The sequence below is a fragment of the Strix aluco genome, chromosome 3 (genome assembly GCF_031877795.1).
Source record: "Strix aluco isolate bStrAlu1 chromosome 3, bStrAlu1.hap1, whole genome shotgun sequence".
NCBI classification, from domain to species: Eukaryota; Metazoa; Chordata; class Aves; order Strigiformes; family Strigidae; genus Strix; species Strix aluco.
Window position 1 is genome coordinate 112,311,106 of NC_133933.1, and position 24,375 is coordinate 112,335,480.

A 24,375-nucleotide genomic window follows, 5' to 3' on the forward strand; every position below is an offset into this window, starting at 1 on the left:
GCTCAGAATAACTGTTGGTAGGAGGATGCAGGCAGCTCCATAGTACCCTAAACCCAATGCACAATGTTGCTCATGGCTTTTCTGGTTTAGTGTAAGGCTAATAACCATGACGGCATTATCACTAAAATACACGTTAATAAACAGATTTCTTAAATACTGCCATGTTTTTAAACCTCGGAATCAATATTTTTACAGAAATAATTCACAAATTATGAAATCGGGAAACTAGAACTGACTCTAAATGTAAAATTGACTTATCATTACAAATTAGTTAATTTTGCTCTATCCTCCAGAAAAATGTTTTGATCCAAACAGCACTGAAATGTAAGGTTAGACTTCCTCTGACATCAGTGGTCATTTAACAGATCTTTATTTAAATACCAGATAAATATCAGAGACAGAGTTTTGGGCCCTGTGTTTGCAATAATCCCCCATATATGCTTCTGTCTTTACATCTTAAGATGCCTGTAATTCTTTTTCTGTTTACAAGTGGGGAAACAGAGGCATAGGGAGATGAAAAGTCTTGCCCATCATGTGCGGATCAACTCTGTAGATCCTCTTTTTCATTATGAAAAGCACAAATTATGCAACCTCAAACGATTTATTCCTCTCCTAAGAGAACACAAGGTTCTCAGCAAAGCTACCAGGCCAACCAAATAAATTTCCCATAGACAAAGGAAAAATATGTATAGCTACTTCCAGGATCTTGCTGGGGAAATTATCTCCCCAGTATTACTGGATGTTATGGGGGTTTTGTTTGTTTGTTTGTTTGTTTGTTTTTTTCCCATACTTTCTTCATGGTCTTCATTTATTTTGTGGATGATGGCAACATCTCCAGACAGATCCTTCCACAGAAAACACTGTGGCTGTAAGTGAACTGCTGCATGAGAAATACGCCCAGCACCTGCCATTTGGAAGACATGAGCATAGCATTTCAGCAACATACAAGCCTGGGGACCCACTGCAGAAAGCACATCCCGAATCTGCTGTTTGCTGTTGCTGCACAGTTGGGTCAGCACTCTCCATGCTCCTGTCTCTGATTTTATTTCTCCCCCCACCCTTTAATAGGCTAGTACTCCTGGCACATGCAGATCCTGCAACTTGCTGCCACGTAAACTGCTATCCCCAATCCAGGTGGTGATAGGATGAATTGAACTGTGGTTACTTTGTGTAGTCACCTCTAGACAATGGCCATGAGCATGCAGTCACATGCCAATTCCTGGTGTATATTTGGTTGATGTTTCAGACCCAACTTTGCACCTTTCTAATCATTAATCAACAATCAGACAAAGGATATATTGCTGAATCCAGACAGCAGCCAATACAGACCTCTAATACATTATGGATTCTCTGTCAGCACATTTATTTATTGTTTGCAGTGTTCTGTTTGAAAATCCCTACACTCTTTCACTTATTTTATTTATTTATTTATTTACATACTTGTTTCTCTTTAGCTGGATTTAACAAAGCAGTGAAGCTTCATTTACTAACATTATTTACAAACCCTGAATGGTGGATTACATTATATAAAATACATTTATAATATTATTCTTGGTATTTACCGCAACTTACGAAAATCTTTAGCAAATATACCATTAAATGAAATAGAATTAAATTGCACAGGCAGTGTCAGAGTAGAGTTTTTCCTTAGGTTAATATCCAGTAAATCATTTTATCATTATTTATCACTATAATAAAGGTTGACTATCAGTTTAGAGAGAAACAAATATACATTTGTCTATACTTCCAGCATTCAGTGGGATTTTTCACAGTATCGTAAAAGCAAGAAACAAGAAGGATCTCACTGTTCTGTGGTTAGGCTTTAACACAAATGCATCAATGGACCTCGGGTTCTGCACAGCATGCAGCCATGCTCTGCTATCAAATTAATGTTAAAATATGTATGTCCTGGCTTCTGATTTATAATGTCGTTGACAAATAGTAAAAAGGACAGGCATGCCATAAAGTTTATGGATGAAGTGATGGCATGCACAATGATGTCTCATAAAGAATAAAGGGGGAAAAGTTATTTATTCTTGTGGATTCAAGAACTAAAATACAGATAGACTGGCTGCGTGCACAGAATTTTTCATAAATATCCCACAGTGCACCCTGTTGTACAGCAGCCATACATTAATTAGAGCATTCAGCAGACACTGCAATGTGTTACACTCACCCAAGTGAATCTTCATTTTTCACATGCAGGGCCTTACTAATTAAAATCAGCTTTGCAATTAAATGTGGAAAATTGTGTTAAACTTTCAAGCGTGGTTTAGAAAAAATGTATTTATTTTTAGGGTATTTTATTTTGATGCAAATGAATTCTCCATCAAAGTGAGACCAGTAAAAGGGAGGTATGAGGATTTCTCTCTTTTCTATTATAGATGCTCCTCTCAGTTGCAAGTTGCAATGCTCCACTATCTCTCTGCCAGTACCTGGCCCTGTTCCAATGCTTTTAGTGAGTGCTATCTGTCAAGGCATGAATAATACAGCCCCTAGGCTGTCGGCAGAATCCAAATGAGGCATACATCAGGAAGCAAGCACTCGACTTTAGCTCCAGAACATGCTCCTGTGAAGACAGGCAATTATTCACCCACGGCTGCAGCCATGGCAATCAAACTGGTGGGTGAAAAGGTATATGAAATGAAAAAATTTGAATAAGAAATATGGCACAACAAGCCACAGAAATTCAATAATTTTCTAATAAGAGAAAGACGTTTGAGTCTTTTAATTTTGAAGTTTGGGAGCCTGAATTATTTCACTCACTCTGTTCTAAAATATAGATGACTAAACTACAGTATATAATGCCAAGGCAATATGAGGGTATGTGGGGCTTTTCTTAATCAAAACAGCAATGCTAAACTCTAAGGTATTTATAAATTCAAATCTGTTGTATGAAATGACAAATCTCATGTTTAAAAATTAAAAGATGGTCAAAACAATTCTATCTGTATAATGTAATAGAAACAGAGACAGACTAGTAAAGCAACAAAGAACTGGTGATATCAAGAAATTTAGTAGAAAATTAAAATGTAATATATTTTATAAGGTTAGGGACAATTCATACATTATAGATCCAAACATTATTTTATGATCCCTCTTCATTTTTGAGACTAGCTTCTTTTTGCAAGACATTGTATCAGTGATTAATGCAAAAAAAAAATCCCTTACAAATGCAATATTAACTGAAGAAAAGGCATGTAAAATTCTTGGTAGATTAAATGTTTAAGTTGGTTCATTTCATCTGAATTCTTATTTTCAGCAATCAAATTGAAATTCATGATACAACGAGAGCTTTATCAGTATTTCCATTTTAAATCTGAAGGGTTTATCATTTGGCCTTAACAATTCATCCTTCACTGAAATTTGATGCATATTGTTTCAGACTAAGATTGTGTTTTGCTTTAATTTCTATACAATGGCTTTATCTGTTTTAAAATATGCACTGATATATGCATTAAAAGATTCCTAAATTAATATACACAGTGTCACTCTACCAGTTTAAGATTCTTTTTAGGGCTCTTATTTGTTAAAATTTGTGTTTCATTCTGAAGCATGTGGTATTTGGCAAGTGATTAATGCATTACAGAATCTAATTGCTTTTGTTACTTGAGAAAAAAATTTAACTATGATGTTAAGAAGCTTTTAAAATAGGCCACAGCATGTAATCAGTATTTTTTTAATGGAATCTAGTTAGGATTTTTATGATGTGTCTACATACCTATTTACATGGCAAACCATAGGCATCTATTTGGTATATGATGTTTTTTATTAAAAAATGCTAAATGCCTAGCAACACAGCAGGGTGTAATATTTCTAAAACCGTCATTCACGTCTACTCAGTAAATAACATTCAGTAAACAACATAGGCCAGTTTGCGCTCAGTTATTCTAGAGTAACTATGGGATTTGCACCCGCAGAACTTAAGACCAGAAACTGGACTCGCCTTTACATTTATAAACACAGAATGTGAATCCTGTTGTCTTTAAAGTTCATTAATGAAACTGCCAAAGTTCCCACTAATTGCAATGAAAGAAGACTTGAATCTATGTTTTTCTTTGGATGCTTAGCTGACAGACGTCCTGAAAACAGTTCTGGGAACACTCTCCTCGTGTGGTTTGTGTAACTGCTATATACCCAGATGGATTGTTCACAGCTGTAAGCATTCAAGGATCTGGACCAAGCTTGTCCAAAATTAATTCACAGCTCTGAATGTATAAGAGCACTGTTCATTATTATGATGCTATGTACAATGAACCTGAAGAGCTACCAAGTGCATAAAATAAACAGGTACCAGAAGCATGGCCCAGGGAGAAGCTCAGGTTTTCAGTACTGAGATTTGAATTATTTTCTTGTTTCCACCACTATCTGAACATGTCTATGCCTTATTTCTTGGTTTTGTTTTTGTTTTCAGATCTTTCACAACCTTTGCTTTCTTTTCATTTTTTAGGACCTGATACTACAAAGACACGTGCATTTCTTTAACTGCATGATGTGTGAGTAGCTCAGTTGGCCTCAGGTGCCTGGAAACATAAAAAACAGGTACTAAAGGCCTATCTGTGTAAACTCTAACATCTAGGCACTGCCTCATGCTGTGCACCATAGACAGTACTAGAAGGTCCCTGATAGCTTCAGGTTTCTAGGTATGACTAAAATAGAAAAAAGAAAAAAAAAAAGAAAGACAGGACTCTGCTCTGAAGAACATAGGCATACCACCTATAGTTGGGCACTTACCCTCAGTGCTCAAACTGGGATGCTAATCTTTCTGAACTTTCTATTCAGCCACTGAAAAAGGTGCTCTCACTGATTTAGAGACTCTAGAATCTTGCCCTAAAGGGCCCTGCAGAGAAGCCTGTCTATCTTAGCTGTCTATTAGCAATGCCCAACTAACAGCTAAAATTAAGCACCAAACTTAAGAGCTGAGAGCAAAGCAGCAACTAAGCCATGCAAGGTTTCACTTCAAACTAAGATTTGACACAAAGAAAAAAAAGCTGGAAATGACACAACAGGCTGTTACTACTGTTACCCTAATTAGTACCAGTCTTGTGTTTTCATACACCTCGAAGGAAACATCAATGACATATACAGCCTGCTTGTTTCCCTAGCTAACCCTAACATTGCAGCTCTTCCATAATTAAGAATACAATTGGGGTACAAAACATATGATAAAACTCTCCTTTAACTTCTACCCAATATTTTATCAGCAGAACAACATTTCATCCCCTGAATCTGTCTGAAAATTTGAAAAGATCTGTTTATTTCAGTTCAAGTTTAATGTAGTATCTGAACACGGTTTTCACTGTCACATTGATATTACAAGGATTAAATTACAATGAAAAAAACCCTGAAATTCCAGACACTTCAAGATGTCATAGAAGAAACAGAATTCTAGAGAGCTCTGACTACATCTAGTGGAAGTAAATAAATTTCATTCCTAATAATGAGCCCGTCTGGTATTGTGAATGGAAAGGTCTTAACCTCATTAAAATGCTCTGTAGCTCTAAACAGAATTGAGTTAGGCATCAGCTGAGATATGCAATTCCCTGAACACATCAAATTTTTAAGGCAGTCTGATTTCCTTGGAAGAAATGTTTGAGGGTCTTTCCCACCCAAATAGCAAACCAGAAAAAAGAAAAATTCCTTCAGATTATTTCAAAAAGTTAAATTTACTAGGTGTTGATTGGACTAGATAAAAAAAATTGCTGCTCTTTTAGAAAATAGATATGTATGTTGCAAACCTCAACAAAGAACTTTGTGTTTTTACACTAGATAAGACATATATTGGTTAAATATATTTTGATTAGTGCATTGGCAATCAGGGTGACAAGAAAACATAAAAACCCCACAAATTCTTTAGCCAGTAGGAAAAAAAAAGAATTTTTGATGTATTTCCAATTTTTATTCTTTGCGCATCTGCCCAAAATTTCATTTAATTAACAGCTCTGAGATTCAGTCTGTTCGTGTACTGACATACCAGAATCATGTCAAGAAAGCAAAATATGGAATTAACGTCTCAAAACTGCATGTAATCTTTCCAAACCTCACATCTATTCCTTCTCCCTCCCCCAAAAGGGTGATTTTACACAAACACAGACACATAGATCAAAGTTAGAGCAATTCAGAAGTCAGATTTTTTGTAAGCTAAAGAGTTTCTTTCAGTATGTTTCAAGACTTCTGCTTTTGAAATCTGCACGCAACTCCCATGAAGTATAAAGAAATGCATGTAGTTACAATCTTGTAACTAGAAAGGACATTATAATCATGTCATTTAACTGTTGACTGCTTGTGAAATTTCTGAGGGAAAAGGATTTGGTGCCATTCATTAATTACTGATGAAGCTTGTATTTACATGAAGAAAATGGACAAAAGAAAACCATGGTTTGAAATGAGAAGCCACAAGTGAATTTAAGAAGAATTATTTAAGAATAATTTAAGAAGAATGATTCTGGTTACTTTTTCTAAATCAGTGTTCCAATCTAAACAAATCCTTAAAATAACCACAAAAATGTTTTTCGCTTTTATGAGTGAAAAAAAGATTAGGAAAAGAAATTTGAATATTGTTATTTTATGTTTTATATAGTTTAAATGTAACTCAAAAGAAGTTTGGTATCAAGTATAACACTTTTCTTGTTCTAATTTTGAAAGTATTTTCTGGACTTGTCCTTAAGCTTCATTCACTGCTAAGAAAAAAGGCACGAGTGGACTGAATGGCACCCAGTGGACTGACACGTCACTGTTTGGTATGTTTTCCTGTTTCAAATAAATGCCTTAACCACAAACATATAATTTCAATTTAATGCACAAAAAACATATGCTCTCATTACAAAACAGTTATCAGATTTGGTTTGAAAAATGTGTTCTTATAAACACCACAAGTGCTTTAAAGCATGAAAAAGTCAAGAATGAAAAAAGTCTTAACAGTTTCAGGAGAATTTAACACCGGTTTGAACACCTCCCTCTATTCAGAAGAGAGATGGCCAAAACATCAGCCATTTTATCTCTTACAACAGGCTGCTGTATGAAATATGTCAAATGAAATGCACAGCACATGAGAAAAATTCATATATTCCAGAGCTGTTAAATTTTCAAAATATTGCACAAGCAATTCATGAACAAATGATTCAGGAAAGGAATGATGTTTACACAGGTGTACAGCACTATTGAACATTGACATTGAAGACACAAAAATGTAAAAATTGAGCTCTAAATTAATTTGAAGCACATTAGCATGTGTAACATATGCTACCTTGATATAGAATTACCAATAAACAGCTAAAACCATTTTCTTAAGGAAGATGTCTCCACAGATGTTTTAGAAACTGAAGTAAAGGTATTTATAATATAACTTTTGAACAGTGAAGTCTTATTATCACTGATTTGTCTTAGGCTTTGACCTTTGAATCTAACCTGATCATCAAACTTAAAATGTTCAGAAACTCGTTTTCATTCAGTTATAAAATACATTAAATAACAGAAGTCACACTGGCACCAACATGTCAGTAGGGCCAAATTTTAATTTGCAACACATCAGCAAGAGAACTGTATGCAAAAATCGAGAGAAGATTGACAATGAGAACAAGTTTCCTCAGCAAAAATGTTAGATTTTGTGTGACATTCAAAAAGAAAAAAAATGTGAAGCTGAATGGCTTCTAGAATCTCTATTCTCTAATTTTTATCATTGTTTGGTTTATCAAGGTCATGCCAGCTAACTTGTTTACCAAATCTCTTCACTAAATTATGAAAAATTACAGATATTACCTTCTGTGCCTTGCATATTTGCCACTAACATGACCACTGCCATCACAGCCAGGCGTGGGACAGCTGCAAAAGAGAGAGAATTAATTATATAGGTGCTGGTGTGCTGCAGAAAGATTACACTAAAAGCAGGCAGTAGGTATTACAGAGATGGAGGGCAACAAAGACAGAAAGAGAAATCAAATAACTGAAGTTAAAAAAAAAAAGAGGGGATGCTTTTTATTAGCAAGTCTCGAGGGAATTAATTTCATCAGTGCAGCAGGGCATGAGCAAACCACCAATGAACTTGAAAGTGCATTATACCCATTAAAAGGCATGAATTTTCTAAATTGCTAATGGGGATACATTTTACACTCAGAGCACTAACCTGAACAGCTCTTGTATGGCTGGTTCCACGGGAACTGCAGAGAGATGGAAAATATATAAAAATTTATCATCTATTACAAGTACCCCTCTTCCACAGAAAATTACCAGAAAGGTTGTGTAAAAGCAAGGGTCAGAATGAATCGTGCAAAGAGATTCTGGAGGATGAAGGTCACCCTGAGCAGGGGCCTTGAGTGATTTACTGAAGCAAGAGACGTACCTCGAACACCTTTGGAGCGTGTGCGATGGCGCTTCTCGTCTGCATCCACCTCCATCTGGGAATAGATTAGCAGGCAGTCAATGTTCTTATCCTGCATGCACAGACTATCAATGCACAGACTGATACAGTCTCTCACACAATTTATTGACACTATTTTAATTCCATCTTATCCTGTAAGGAAAAGTCCACCTTACAGGGGATTTTTAGGATCTTTCTGTTTATGTAAAACAGAAAATGCGGTAATTTCTGCTTTAATCAATCCATTTGCATGCCCTGCTTTCATAGCAAATTGTGTGCAACTAGGTGCTGGTTCCCCTTTTTGAAGGGGTATTTCTGACATAAAATCCTGATTACTTCCATATATTTTGAAACAAGGATTCAATAGATTTCTATGCAATTTAAAATTGAAGTCAAGGGGTTGCACACCACAGGTCGCTTTCTAACCAAACACTTTGCAGTGGGAAAGAGAGGGAGGAATAATGACTGAAAAGGAGATAAAGAGTCATCATCAGAACTTCAAAGATTTAATTTTATTTAATATGGCATTATGACATTTGCCAACGTGTTTCATTGCTCAGAAGTGTTTTTCAAGTTTCAGGAATGTGTTCACTTGCTACATATGGCTAAATCTTCACCTTCATTTTATAAACAGCATGCCTATCCGATGTAGCTTTCTATGCAGTAATAAATATACAGCAACCTTAAATATTTACCAGACAGGGACAGGGCTGCAGATTAGACCTTGGAAAGTATCATAAACACTGATCTATAGTAGTTACCATAGGACCACATGGTTTCTTCTGTTCTTCCATGTATTATTGTCATAAGAGTTTCAAAGGTAAACTGCATAGGCTACCTAGAGTTTACGATTTTGTACAACACAAGCAGATTGCACTAAACTATGCGGAGAGACTGTGTCAGGGAAATTATATGCAGTATCAGTACCATCAGCTCCTTTGAATGTGGAAGAATGGGATGGCAAGATGGATCTGCAGCGGTTCATACATAGAGATGGTATTGTAAAGGTCAGGAAGCATAGAAATCAACCATGAGGCTCTAGTTCCCCCAGAAAAAAAAATCAATCACTGGCTTACAGCAATACCCTTGGATCGATATCTGATAAGAATGTCACATTTCTCATGCAAAAACATGGAAATATGTCCAAGTGACTTGCAGTTAACCCTTTAATCACCTACCATTCTTTGGTCAGTACCTTAACACAAATGATGTGGGAAGTAATGAACAAGAAAGAAATCAAGGGATGCTTTTACAGAACTCCCTCAACACATTAAATTAGGAGGAAAGAATCAGCACAACAAGATCTGTGGGTGCTGGGATTTGGTGGCAAGAAAGGCCACTCTCACAAGGCTCTGTGCTACTCATGTAGTTCCGCTTCTTGGTAGTCATCACGTGGTTCCTGGCAGTGTGATTTATTCCACACCAAAGGAATGATCTTCTAAAATAAACAGGTATTACGAAAGCTAATACAGCACCAGCCTCTACTAGGGGGCTTCAGTGCAGTCTTCTGATCGAGACCTTTGCATCACTTTGAGTGGGTTTCATTTTTAAATTAAGATACCTACATATAGCTGTGTGCATATACATTAGGAGCATAAGCTTCTATCATTGCCAACCAATGGTGCTATCTGAGATACCATGAGGTATCCCATCACACCTTCAATTGCCAGTCCAGAAAGGTACAGAAGAGTACACGTATGTCGTGTTACAACTGCCAACCCTGTGTAGATATTTCAGATATCCTTTGGCATCAGAAATGGCACCAGCTGCCTATGCTTAGGCAGCTGAACTTACCCCTAATTAACATAGCCACCAGAGCTTGAGGAACAATTCCTCTGATCAGCCACTAGGTGTTACTTCAGGCTGGACAGAATCAGTCTCTAAGCACCTTTGCCCATACTGTCTAGCTCTCCATTGACTATAGCATGAGACACTTGGCATCCCTGTAGACACCTACTACAGGCACCTAAACTGAATCTTAAACTTTAACCCATCCACAGTGTCTACCTTACACCTTGGGTTCACACCCTGGCTGGCTTCTCAGCTCTTAAGGTTTGATATGCATTTGAAGCCTTTCAAGCTGCCATACCAAAGCACGAACAGCATCTCTGGAATATAAAAATTACCCACTAGATGATGATACTGTTTGAATTTTATTAATAAGGAAACAGTACATTGTACTATTCTGTAACTCTTGCAATATGTAAGGACTTGACAGGAGACCAGAAGTGGAGTTACTTGATGTTCAGCCTAGTATGTTGTTTTAACAGTTTGAAAAACATTATCTAGCATCATTTGCCACCACTGAAAAATCTGCTGAAAGAGCTATTATGATCTTAACCTGGAAATGCGGCCCCAGTTGTTATGATAGTCTGTGCAAATTTAGAAGGGGAAAACTTACAAAACAGATTTGCCTGTCTTTCTACACCAAAGTAAGCACTTCAAGAATGCTGTGGGTACATTTTTAACTACACTGACAGTCAAAGAAGAAATCACTAAGCTGGAAAAGCCCCTATAGGATCCACACAATCCAGATCCAGAAGCAGGTCAAAGAAGTGAAAAAAGATTGTAAAAGCTGCAGACATTTAGTGTTACTTTAAATTTTATTGTGCATCCTACATAGCCTGCTGTTTCTCCAGAATGGCACAGATCTACCTGCCTTTGTCTGTGGCCTAGATGCCCTGTCATATGTGGCAATGTGTGTCTTGGATGCATCAAATGATGGTAGGTGCCTATGCTTAGCCAATGGAATCTTGCTTTGACTTTATTTATATGCTCACTCACAGATCTTCAAGACTGTCATGTTAAACTTTCAGCCTTCATCTTTCCATGTATTCAATGTTGGATGCTGGGAGCAAGTAATTTCCACATGAAATGCTACATGAGACATGCATCAGTTCTGTCACCTGCCAGACCACCATAGCAGTCCCCAGATGCACCCCTGGCATTTCTATGGCCAGGAACAGAGTTCTGCTCCTGTGGCCACTAATCTCACACAAACAAGGTCTTCCTCACCATTTTCACATGCAGAAAAAGGAAATGTGGACCTTAGTGACTCACAGGGAGTTCACCTCAGTAGTTCTACTTTATTCACGACCTTTACATTACAGTTCTGCAGAATACTGAGTCACCATTCCAGAGAACTTGTGGACATCGAGGACAGGCTGGCTAGCATTTTAGTCTGGCATCTAAGAGGAGAAACCTAAAAGATTATGTATGAAAGCAAAGATCAAGGCATCAGGAGCAGGAAGAGAAGAAATTCTTAACCTGGCTACATAGAGAAACTCTAGACATGAAAATTGAAAGCTCTAAATTCTTAATTCTGAGAAGAAAAAAAAAGGTCTTGGTAGAAATTGGTAAATCATAGTTAAAAATAATCAAATTATTGGATATGCCTTACTTAGGGAGGATGGGCAGAGCGAGGTAAAGCTAGCAACTCTGTATCACCATTATGGGCATTAGTCTTATTGAAGATTTAGAGAAGGAAGACTATTATAGATCAGTGCTCTAACTAATACATCACAAGATGGGGTGCAAGAGAAGGTCTGTTATATTGGAAGGTATGTTGAAGACAACCAAATAGGACACCAAACAGGTTGAGTAGTTTCTTTAGCTTTGGAAAAAAAATAGAAAGGAAAAATTTCTGTGTTGCAGTGAAGGTTTCTTATGGGGTGGCAGATGAGTGCTATAACCACAGGAGTATACTTGAAGTTTCTGAAAATTATTCTGATATTTCTCATGTAAGAAATTATTTAACCAGCCGAAGGAAATTCTATACTGAATCTCACTTTTCTGTGTGAAAATGAAAAAAAGCCCTGTGTGGTCATCTGCATGCAGGCAATTAAGACTTGTGATGTCTTAATGTACAGAATCTGATCCCAATAACTAACAGACACGCGCAAGCACAAACACAAGGTGCTTTAAAAGTGTCAGTATACGAAAGCTGAAAATAATCATGAGCTGAACTGAGTAGGAAAAAATCTTTTAACATAAAATGACTGATTAGGAGCAGTTCAAAAATGCTTCATTAAATGTTAAAAAAAAAAAAAAGGTGCGTAAACACATCAGAAGGATTCACTAATAAAAAAGTGAAAAAAAAAGAGAAAGAACCCCTTCTCAACAATCCAAAGCTTAAAAAAACAACTTGTAGCTCATGAGGATTAAAAAATAATTCATATGTATATACACACACATAGAGCAGTTTATTAGTAAACATAAACTATCAATAAGGAGAACTAAAAATATCAATTAAAAATTCTGAGTGGGAAACATGGTAATAATAAGAAATTATTTAAATACATTTGAAAGAATTTTTTGTAGTATTTGGAGATAATTAATAGCTTGTATTAATAAACAACAAGAAAATTTTTAAAAAGTAACAAAAGCAGCTATTTGTTATTTTAAAACCAAAGTCCCAGACAACATTACCCCCTAAAATTAATATAACCTGATAGTTCTCCAAGACATTGCTGTTGATATGTAACAATCCTGGAACACTCGGGAAATGCTGGAGAACTGAAAAAAAAATTCTGAAAAAATTGTATTTGTAACTGTTTAAATTAATCTTTACTAAGTGCTGAGAGGATGGTGTGGCTCACTAAGTTAATCTTCCTGACATTGACCCTTAGTAACCTCATACAAAAGCTGATATGGGAAACAAGACAGTGACGTTACCAGCACCAGTCAACACTTTCTTGTGGAAAATCTGTAATCAAAAACACTTGAAACTGCTTTTTGATGATACTTTAAAATTTGTCCATAAAGGTAGCTATGTTAAGATATCATATACTTAGATATCTTTTAAACATTTTGCTTTCCCTTACCAAACATTCAGACAATAAAATAGGCACTTCATAAAATCAGCATAGCGGTTAACAGATATTTCTCCAGAAAAATTTTTTGTATAAAAATTATTTTCTTTACAAAAATAATTGTAAAAATTAAAAAATATATATTTAAGAAGAGTCTTTCTAATATAATCCCACAGGTATGTGTTTTAGCCCTATAATAGTCAGCATCTTCGCCACTACTCTGGAAGATTATATGCTACTGAAATATGCAGATAAAACAGAAATTAATGGAGTGATAAACTATGTTGGAGACGGGCCAGTTACATGTACTGGCCTGCGTCATCTGGGAGATTTGACTCGTATAAAGAACATGCCAATTCCGAGGTGCTGTACCTATGAACAAAGAACGTGGGCCATGCTTGAAAGACCAAAGATCATAATCTGTAAGGCAATAACAGTGAATAGGATCTGGACAGCCAGATGAGCATGAGCAATTTCTGCGCTGCTGTAGCTGAAGGGAAGAATGTGATCCGTAGCTGCACAACCTTTAAGGCTGTATTAATTTTCCAGAAAACCACTGAGGTGTTTGGATATGGTCAGTAACTTCTAGCAATAGAGGGCAAGTTTTCACCGGGACCTTATCTATTTTTCTGTTAGCTTGCCGGATACCCTGTTAGTAACCCCTGCTGGAGTCTTCAGGGTTTTAAAGTACATAGATTTAAGGCTAGGAGTCTCATCATAGACTTATCCGAGACTAAGCTCCCAGAAGTATCACAATTAGCCCTGCTCTCCCTATCTCTAGACACACATATCTACCATATGGACCTCCTCAGGGCTGCCAAGTGTGAGGGATCCAGACCTTTAGGCTACTTTCCAGGACAAATGGTGATTTTTGCTCCCTCATAGGGAGGTAGTTCAGCATTCTCTTCCCTTGCAGGCATCCTGACAATGATCATTCTTTTTAAAATTCTCAGGCTATCTGAATTTCTTGCTAGAGGCATGGAGACTGCAAGTTTCAGTCCCAAGTTCTGAAATTTCCATCTCAGCCAATGCTTGCTTAGTGAATTATTCTGGTTTCCCTCTAGCCATGATGTAAATGAAGTCTAGAAAGCCACAGGTGAACTAAGAGCCTTAGATCTGGACTTCCCAATTTTTTTCTTATCTGGATTTCTTCAAATCCAAAAACTAGATTCTCAAATAATCTCAAAAATTGTCCAATGTTTACTGAGGCAGAGCATTCACTGTCTATACTACACAAAGGTAGATCATTTATGACCTCAAAGATCTATGGCAAGTACTGATAAATACTAGAATTACTGCATAATTGTTATTTTCAGTCAAGTATGTTACTAAAATTATTTGAAACTTGATTTTCCCTAATCAGTAGTATTAGACATAACTCATAATGTGATAAAAGTAAAACGTTAAATGACAAAAATTCTGATTTCCTGAAAATGTAATGAGTTGATTATATAAAAAGGTTGCAGATTAGAACTTATTTCCTTGTGACTGTCAAGTTACTTTGTAATGGCAGATTTTCAGCCAGCCATGACGCAAGATTTAAATTTCTACAGGTGAGATTCCTGTACTACTTTTATAGCCAAGGTTTGCTCAGCATTTGTATTTTGTAACTTGAAAAATGTTCTTTCTTCTGTAGAAAGTTAAAATGAAAGGATTTAAAGAATTTTTTTTGATCTAGTATCTCGAAGAATGAAACAAAATATGTCAATTGTATTTACCACAGTTAAAATGCTTCTATATTCTCATAATCAAAGAAACATGACCTGGAAAATGATGAATAGTTTATGTGAGCAGCGTGTCCCATACTATATTAGTACTTTGTGCAGTTTCCCTAAAAAAAAAAAGTAAACTGACCTTCTACTGCTCTCCTCAAAAAATAGCAGCCAAATCCAAATTCTAACATACCTTCTTCAGCATGTCTGTGTATTCCAAAAGCAATTCATTTTCTAATAATGGTATTTGTCAAGAATGGCTCCTGATAATCTGAGTAAGTTTTTAGAAGCTGGATACATTTTGTGAAAAACTATTGAACATATTTGGTAAATGGGACATCTACCAATAACTTCAATGGGTCCCCAAATATCTCTGTGCTTTATCACATACTTTCCACTACATGACAGTCAGTAACTATACTCTTTCAGCATACTGACCTCCTCTTTCAAATAATAAAAGACAAATCACAACTGGAAACACCACTGTTTAAAATAAATAAGAAAATAATATCCTAGATTTAAACTGGAAGTACAAGACTTTTTTTTTGCAATGTATCTATTAATTTACTCTAAGGAGCCATTCCTCTGTTCTTTGCAATTCTCATGAAGTTCTGTGTTAATCTGAACTCATGCAACATGACCCAGAAGAAAGAAAAGACAATTCTAAAGATTATGAAAGAAGACACAGAGTATATATTAACACACCTTCACTGAAAATCTGGACTAAATTAATTTTACTTTATTTTAGACAACTAAAAATATCAATGCTTTGCACGTAATCTCTGCCATGGTACTTAAATGACAAAGTTATGGCATTATTCCAGAGGCACATTAAGGTAATACTATATGTGTCCTCACATTGCTCCTCAATGCTCCTCCACCTAGAATGACCTAGGATTTAGGCACTATGGGGTTTTATTTTTAATAAATCTATATTTTAAACTATTTGACCAAAACATGGTCACAGATGTAGAGTTCCATCTGGAAATGATACCATCAAGCAGCAGGGGAAAATGAGGTGAAGATTCTGGGGAATTAAAACATGCAGATCAAGTTAACCTAAACCTGCTCTCAGTGTACAAAACCTTGACTTTCCATATGACATCAGAGCTTACTTCAAAAGACCAGATCCCTGGAGCCAATGTAGAGCTTCCTACACAATCTACTGAGGTTTCAGCTGGACTTACTGATGCAACTTTTATGACAATATGCTCCAGCAGATCTTCCTCTCCCCTAAGTGTCAGTAGGGTAGACCAAACCTGAATTGATAACAATATTTGACCCTTAATTTATACCTTACTAATCATAGTCTGGAAAAGTAATTGCATTCTAAGATAAAATGACTGCATTTGTGGACAAAGGGAGAGCAGTAGATGTAATTTACCTCAATTCTAAGAAGGCTTTTGACACAGTATTCTTGTATTCCATTGACTGTATTTGCATAGCCAGTTCTTTAAAATCACTTCTTAATATTTCATTCCTCTTAATTGAATGTGGACTATTACTGCTCTTAACAGAACAGAATAACATTGAAGATCTGGTTTTGACAGAAAACCTGTATAGTTCTCCCAAATATATTTAATGCACTTGTTTCTGATTCTAAGATCTACAAGACAAAAGAGAGACAAAACTGCAGGATAGAGTTACACTAAGAAGCTACTGGAGTGCTTAAGGAAAAGTCAGGCAGAAAGGAAAGCAATTTCCCTGTCCTTTCAGACCCTTTGCCCCACAAACACAGGTGCCTTCTTAGCTCGGACATCTGAATTTAGTTCAAATATTTTCTAGCACACTTTTCAGTAAGAAGGCAAACTTTATAAAAGAATTATCATATTTGAATCTTCCCCTCAGGAAAACACCAGCATACAACCAGGCCCTCTTAGAGCAGAGTTCCAGAGGGAACTCTGCAAAGATAAAAGCTACAAGTTGAGGTACATACTACAAAGCAACCGAATAGGCACGTGGGCAAATTAATGACTAGAATATAAATTACTCCTTTGTCCTCTTCCACTTGTGATGAACACACAGAGCTTTTATTAATATCAAGGAGAGCCCTTCTTGCAGAACAATAGGAGAATATATCCTCAGGACCTGTTCTCAGACTTTGAGTAAGAGTCATTCTCCTGCTATAATGCACAGAGGGAATCCAATCCTTCCATTTTCAGATGAACAGTGCAGGCTGCAGCCAAATCTGTAAATGCAGGTCAGAATAAGCAGAATTTTGGTTAAACTCAAAAGTTCATGATATATTCTTTTTGTGAGGAAATACATTCAGGAATCATTGAATTATTCTCAAGGGAAGGCAGGAAACACTTCCAAGCATTTCTCGTTCACTTCATAATAGTTAGAGTGGAAAACACCCAAAGTGCACACAGCTCATTTGAACATAATTCTCTTATTACTTTTTTCACATTCTTAGATATGAGGAATGAGAAAGTAGCATGTAAATTAGAGGTAAGACGAAATAGCACCGGACCTACAGCAATTCTTTCTTGGGAGAGAAGATATCCTTTCATCAGTCTGTGGCTCCAAAAAGATGCTTTGGACATGCTCAGTGAGTATGCATTTGGACATGAGCTGTACTAAAACTAGAACTTCCATCTGGAAGAAGAGATCCAGAATATGTCCACACAGCTGAGCAACTCAAATCTCCCCAAATTCCCACTCTTTCGTAAGCCATTAAAATATTTAGTTTTGTCTTTAAAAAAATTGTAAGCACCCACTGTATTAGATGCCATGTTCTAGCATATAATTTTAAATCTCTTCATCTGTGCCCTAGCCTGTGTCATCTCATGCAGCTGTTCAGAAAGGCCAGTACAACTGTGAAGCCAGAGTGCAATCACACTGTCCATCTTTAACCAGTCCTCAAGTGTGGTCCTACACCAGGCTGCTTGCTCTGTGAATAGTCAGGATGCTTAGTGCCAGTGCATGCTAACAGGATCATCCAGCAAATTTCCTGCTGACTGGAAAAAGGGAAACATAACCCCTATTTTTTAAAAAGTGAAAAAAGGAAGACCCAAGGAACTACAGGCCACTCAGTCTCACCTCTGTGCCCGGCAAGATCACAGAGCAGATCCTCCTGGAAACTATGCTAGGGCACATGGAAAGTAAGGAGTAAGGAGGTGATTGGTGACAGCCAACATGGCTTCACTAAGGGCAAATCGTGCCTAACAAATTTAGTGGCCTTCTACAATGAAGTTACAAAATTGGAGGATAAGGGAAGAGCAACTGACATCATCTACCTGGACTTGTGCAAACCATCTGACACTGTCCCACACAAGATCCTTGTCTCTAAATTGCAGAGAAATGGATTTGACAGATGGACCACTCGGTGGATAAGGAATTGGCTGGATGGTCGTGCTCAAAGAGTCGTGGTCAATGGCTCAATGTCCAAGTGGAGAGCAGTGACAAGTGGCGTTCCTCAGAGGTCGGTGTTGGGACCAGCGCTGTTTAACATTTTTGTTGGTGACATGGACAGTGGGATTGAGGGCACCCTCAGCAAGTTTTCCATTGACACCAAGTTGTGTGGTGTGGTCGACACAATGGAGGAAAGGGATGTCATCCAGAGGGACCTTGACAGGCTTGAGAGGTGGGTCCCTGCAAACTTCATGAAGTTCAACAAGGCCAAGTGCAAGGTTCTGCACATGGGTTGGGGCAATCCCAAGCACAAATACAGGCTGGGTGATGAGTGGATTGAGAGCAGCCCTGTGGAGAAGGACTTGGGGGTAGTAGTGGATGGAAAACTGAATATGAGCCAGCAATATGTGCTCACAGCCCAGAAAGCCAACTGTGTCCTGGGCTGTGTCAAGAGAAGTGTGATCAGCAGGTCAAGGGAGGTGATTCTGCCCCTCTACTCCACTCTCGTAAGACCCCACCTGGAGTACTGCACCCAGTTCTGGAGCACCCAACATAAGAAGGACATGGACCTGATCAAGTGGGTCCAGGGGAGGCCACGAATATGATCGGGGAGCTGGAGCACCTCCCCTGTGAGGACAGGCTGAAAGAGTTGGGGCTGTTCAGCCTGGAGAAGAGGGAGGTCTCTGGGGAGACTTTATAGCAGCCTTCCAGTACTTAAAGGGGGCCTACAGGAAAGATGGGAAGGGACTCTTTATCAGGGACTATAGTGATAGGATGAGGGGCAACGGTTTTAAACTGAAAGAGGGTAGATTATATTAGACATAAGGAAGAAATTATTCATTGTGAGCATGGTGAGACACTGGCACAGGTTGCCCAGAGAAGCTGTGGCTGTCCCCTCCCTGGCAGTGTTCAAGGCCAGGCTGGACGGGGCTTTGAGCAACCTGATCTAGTGGAAGGTGTCCCTGCCCATGGCAGGGGGTTGGAACTAGATGATCCTTAAGGTCCCTTCCAACCCAAACCATTCTATGGTTGTATTAATATTGTAGTCTCAAGAACTTCAAAGTCAGTCATGTTGATTTTTTTTCCCCTGTTTATAAGCATTTCTAACTGGAGAAGTATTTACTCTTCACAAGTGAAGAAAAAAAATGTTTTAAACATTTTACTGTTCCTATTACAATTCTTATTTTGGTCATATAGACAGGCTTAAACAAGGATTCAGCCTTCCTTGCATTAGATGCAGACATTTAAAGAAAGCAGTCTCCGATCCAAAGGCCTTATTATAAGAAATAAAATATAACGGAAGAGACAACAGGTCTATATACATCTATCTATATATCAGTCAGCAAAGCAGTCAGAAGCAGAACAGATTAAAGATGAATGTAAAATTTATGGTATGAATCAGAAAATAAATACAGAGAAATATTTTAGAATTAAGAGAACTATCATGTCCTTGTTGTCATGAATAGAAGCACATGACGCTACTTTCAAGTGGAAGGATAGGCAACTCAAACCTTTAGGAACTTCAAGGGATGAGATTTCTTGAAGATTATTTTCTATATTGTTGGTGATTCTGGGCCAAATTTGCACCAAATTCACTAATTTTCTTCTAGAAATTCTGGTGGCATGGGGCTACATCCATAAAAATCAAGACATTATGGTATTTTTTTATCCAAAGGTCTAGCAGTTGTTAGTTACACTTAGCATGATATGAAAGATGTGGCTTCCCAGACCTTCTTTATTCTGAAACTAGTCAAACCCCTGTGAAGAATTTTTCATCCACCATAATTTAAGGTAGTCTGGGGTGAACTGTCACTAGCCTCACTGTATGATGATGGTGTCTTTCACAGAAAAAGGATTAATCTAGTTGCTTGGTTTTAAAAATCATCTAGACACTAAATTATTGAATCAACCTCCTTATCTCAGTGAATATTTGAATGCTTCAAATTAACCCTTTTCCCCAAAATACCTTGTACGCTGGTGGCTACAGTACTGTTCTGAGGGGCAAGAGGCCTGGGTCAGAGATTTGGCTTTAAAACTGGACCACCCTTCTCACTTCTCCTTGAGATAGAAGGATTGCAGCTTTCTTTTGCTTTCTTTATAGACGTTTGATGATGTAATGTTCTAGTTCAAATTAAAAGATTTGTTTCAAATTAAAGCAAAACCCTTCAAAATTTTATTTTTGGTCAAACCAAACTTTGTTTTTGTTTTTTCTGGCTACTGAACTGAAAAAACCAATCATTTGTTGATATACCAATACCAAAGACACAACCTTTTTAGTTCCAACATCTCAAAGGTGGCCCAAGCCTAAACTTGGGTATGAGGATGAAAAAGGTCATGCAGAAAAGGAGGAGGGAGAAGGCCTAACAGAGACAGCTTGTTGGATTTATTGTCTTAAAACAGAGGGTCAAGGGGATAAAAAGGGCCAGCTGAGTGTAAATGGCTGACTGGTCAATATGCTTCTCTGGCCATGCCCTCCACCTGACCAGCACAGTCTGTCCTATCTGGATATTAAATTCCTTCTAACTCTTTCCTGGGTGAGGGCTCTTCATTCTGAGTGTGTGTGTGTGTGTATGTGTATGCGTGTGGGTGATGGTCTGCACCAGCAACGGGAGTAGGGCTGCAGCCTGAGAAGTTGTATGTCCAGATGCCAGTAACTGGAGAAAATGGGATCCAGGGGCAGCTACTGGCCAGACTGGGTATCTGACACCAGCTGCTGGAGGGATCCACTGCATATATATGGAGATATATATATATATTTTTTCTCACTAGTGGCTCTCCAACCTGCTCAGCCAGATTGAACAGGATGAGGCTACTGGTGATGTCTCTGCCCACATGAGTGCTCTGAGTGTCTGTCTAGGATCTGTGTGACCAGTCATATATGTATGTATTTATGTATACATGTAGCGTATACATGTGCTTTATGTACGTGTGCCTACTGGGAATGCATCTTCAGCTTTGCTACTGTTTGGACCTGGGGACGTGGAGCAGCAGCAGCTTCACATCTCTTCAAGCTGTTGGATCCAGCAGGATCTATTTTCCTCTAAAAATCCTGTTCCAAAATGCAGTGTGTTGAAAAATGACAGGTATATGGCATCAGAAAGGTTACTTTTCTAATTCTGAAGTTGAAGTACAGCTATTTGTTACATTTTGTACAGGAACAAAGGCAGAAAAATAATTTAGTTCATGGCAGACCTAAATTTATCTATTATGGAAGAAAATTGCTGAGAAGAGTGCTTTAAAAGAGAATATGCATTAGAAAATTTTAATTTTTACATATTAAGAAGTTGGTAAGACTTACTGAAATCTAAAGAGTTAAATTTCACTGACATGGGGAAAGAAAAAAGGATTTCACAAAATATTATTAAATCACTTCCATTCCTCACATCCACATGCCAATGGTAAAGGTCCAAACTCCTCTAAAAATGGGGCATGATAGTGTGGGAAACAGTCTTGGAAAACGGGAACTAAGCTAAGTTTGAGTTCAAGTTACAAAGCAATGCAAACACATTCACTTCCATATTTGTTGCATTCCAGTCCTGAAACTCATGTTTTTTTCTTCCAGAGCAGTATTTAACGCCTCATAGAAAGCAAATAAATGTGCAACTTCGTGTTCATTTTTGAATGGATCAAGATAAATCCATGTAAACTAGATCTGACAACAATTTAGCTCTGTTTACCTTTCCAATGACAGTAAAATTACTTGTACTGGTCTGGCATTTTCTTTCTGGACCAACAAATATGGAACTTAAATGTTTTCCAAGATTGAAATAGTTCCAAGGTGTTCTGAGATATGTCTGAGAGGCTTAAGTGACCTCTTTGCTTACCAGATCCCCAAGGAACTGATCTTCATTTGTATTCATCAATGGCTGTGGCTCAGAAAATCAGGGTCATATTCCATAATAGAGTTAAATTTTGCATTTAAAAATCCACAACCACAAAGCAACAACTAATATGGGTTATCGTGGGGCTCACAAGTAACGCGAAATGTTCTACATTTTCACTGTTAGTCTTAAAACTCACTAGCTTAGGGAAGGCATGCAAGGTAGGTTGTACAGTCTCTTTTATAAAGACAGTCTAGTTCCACCCTTGATATGCATGTGTAACTTGTGCTAACACCAACTGCCTATGTGCACATCCTGAGGTGTAATACGCTCCAAAAGACAAGTTTACTTTTAACTCACAGGATTTAACATTAAAGACTAATTTCACAGAAGTCCATGTTCTGAACTAGCACCAATACCTAAATGCACCTTTACTTAATGTAAGTATATATAATGGTCTTTTGGGTACAGCACACCTAATGAAAGTTTTTGTATCTCTTTTTGCCTAGTATTTTGTGTGTATGTTTCTATAAGCATGTATTTTATTAGCTGAAATGTAACTACATTTGAAGGGCCATAACCCACTCTTTTCTGTAACTCATACAATGTATTAGCACTACACATTTTTAAATTATCATTAAAATCCTACGAGAATAACGAACAAGCCAAATGTGGGACACTTTAATAACCTGCACCAATATCGAGGAACATGTAGAATAGTACCTATCATTATATGCAGAAATAAGACCACACAATAAAAAGCCAAAGCACATTCATGGAAATTCAGGTCAAAGCAGTCGTAACTTTAGAGTTCTAGCTTTAACTTTGAATGTCCTAGTGACTGTAATCACAATCATGCTGTGTTTCAACCTCTTTGTTAGCTTGAATCACCCACATTTAACTCAGGCCTAGAGGCCCTTTGATGGGGAAAAACCTCTTAGAGCTGTGCCTGGCAAACTGCTTGGAAAAGAGCACACAGCTCTGCAGAAACATAAAGTCACGGACTTGTTCCCACAGTTCAGCCAGAAGCGGAGTTGTAAGAGTTACAGCTCTTAAGAGCTGTAAACCAAAAGATCATTATGGAAAATGAGAGGGGAAAAAAAAAATAATACTTCAACTGTCCCACTTTGCTTGGCAAATTTTGCTTCCAGTTCTGCCACAGCAAGTGGCAGGCTCACCCTGCCCTCCCTTTCAGAGGGAATAGAATTATTGAAGGAAAAATACAATGCCTGTTTGCATATCTTGTACATTTTTTTTGATTGGGTTGGGGTTTACCCTCCAGAACCTATTTACATTATCTGAGCCTGTAATTGAGTTGAGGAGTCTGTTGGTTTATCTTGGACTGCTTCACCCTTTAAACAGGGAATGTATAAAGATACATATTTTTCTGAACCACAGGAGAAAACAGATCAGCTTTGAACAAGCAATTTAAACATATTTAGTACTGTCATGTATTCTGTTTTTCACTGAGAAGCATACACAGATATGTATGATCTAAGATGCCCACAACAGGCCACATCCACAAATAGATATTAGTGAGAACAAGTATGCCACAGCATACACACGTGCAATTTGTGCGCTTATAAAAACTAGGATACCAGATTTTAAAATCTGGTTTCTAGTACCCAAAACTCAAAAATATACCACAACTAATTCACATGCTGAAATTTGCTGATCCAGTATAGCTGGATCATAGAGTGGATTATACCACTGTAGACAACAGCAACATCTTCACTGTCACTGAATCAGACTGACAATTACTGAAGACAACTATAAGCATTTCGGAACAAAACAGACCAAGGCACCACATGAAATGAACATGTTAGTAAAGAGATGGACTCATGTTTCAGACTTTCATTAAACACAATTAAACATAAGGTATCTCTACAGGTATGTACTGTCCAAAAGAGAAGTATTTCAGGTAAAGAAAGAGGAAACATTGATTAATTATATCACCTTTTTAATTCTAAAAACCCCTATGTAGGCCTTGCAGTTTAATAAACTATCAGTCTTCACATTGCAAGCAGGATAGTAAAAAAAATCTCTTAGTCTGTTAAAACTAGCTAATTGCTGCTGCTATTAAGTAAACAGACTAGCATCCCTTCTTTCCCATTCACTACTACACAACAGTGAAAGCTCACTTCTGTTTTTAGGTTTTGCCTAATTGCAGAGATGGCAAGGGTACGATCTCAAAACTACATGGTATCGGAAATGTTTGTTGCTATTAGTGTGCAGACCATCATGTTTATCAAAGGGTATGTTATAAATAGATTATAGCTATTAGAAATGCAACAATTAGCTGATAAATTAATAAGACAGAC

The 24,375-nt window shown here is 37.4% G+C and overlaps 1 protein-coding gene across 11 annotated transcripts in view; it reads right to left on the bottom strand.

Moving 5' to 3' along the window:
- Positions 1-24,375, bottom strand: part of MYT1L (myelin transcription factor 1 like) — a 314,269-nt gene that overhangs the window by 124,312 nt on the left and 165,582 nt on the right. For all 11 annotated transcript variants that reach the window (XM_074819977.1, XM_074819976.1, XM_074819975.1 and 8 more), the window contains 3 exons: positions 8,339-8,393; positions 8,123-8,156; positions 7,759-7,821 (listed from right to left, as the gene is read on the bottom strand). In XM_074819977.1, coding sequence (XP_074676078.1) covers positions 7,759-7,821; positions 8,123-8,156; positions 8,339-8,393 — 152 coding nt within the window. The remainder of the gene's footprint in view (positions 1-7,758; positions 7,822-8,122; positions 8,157-8,338; positions 8,394-24,375) is intronic.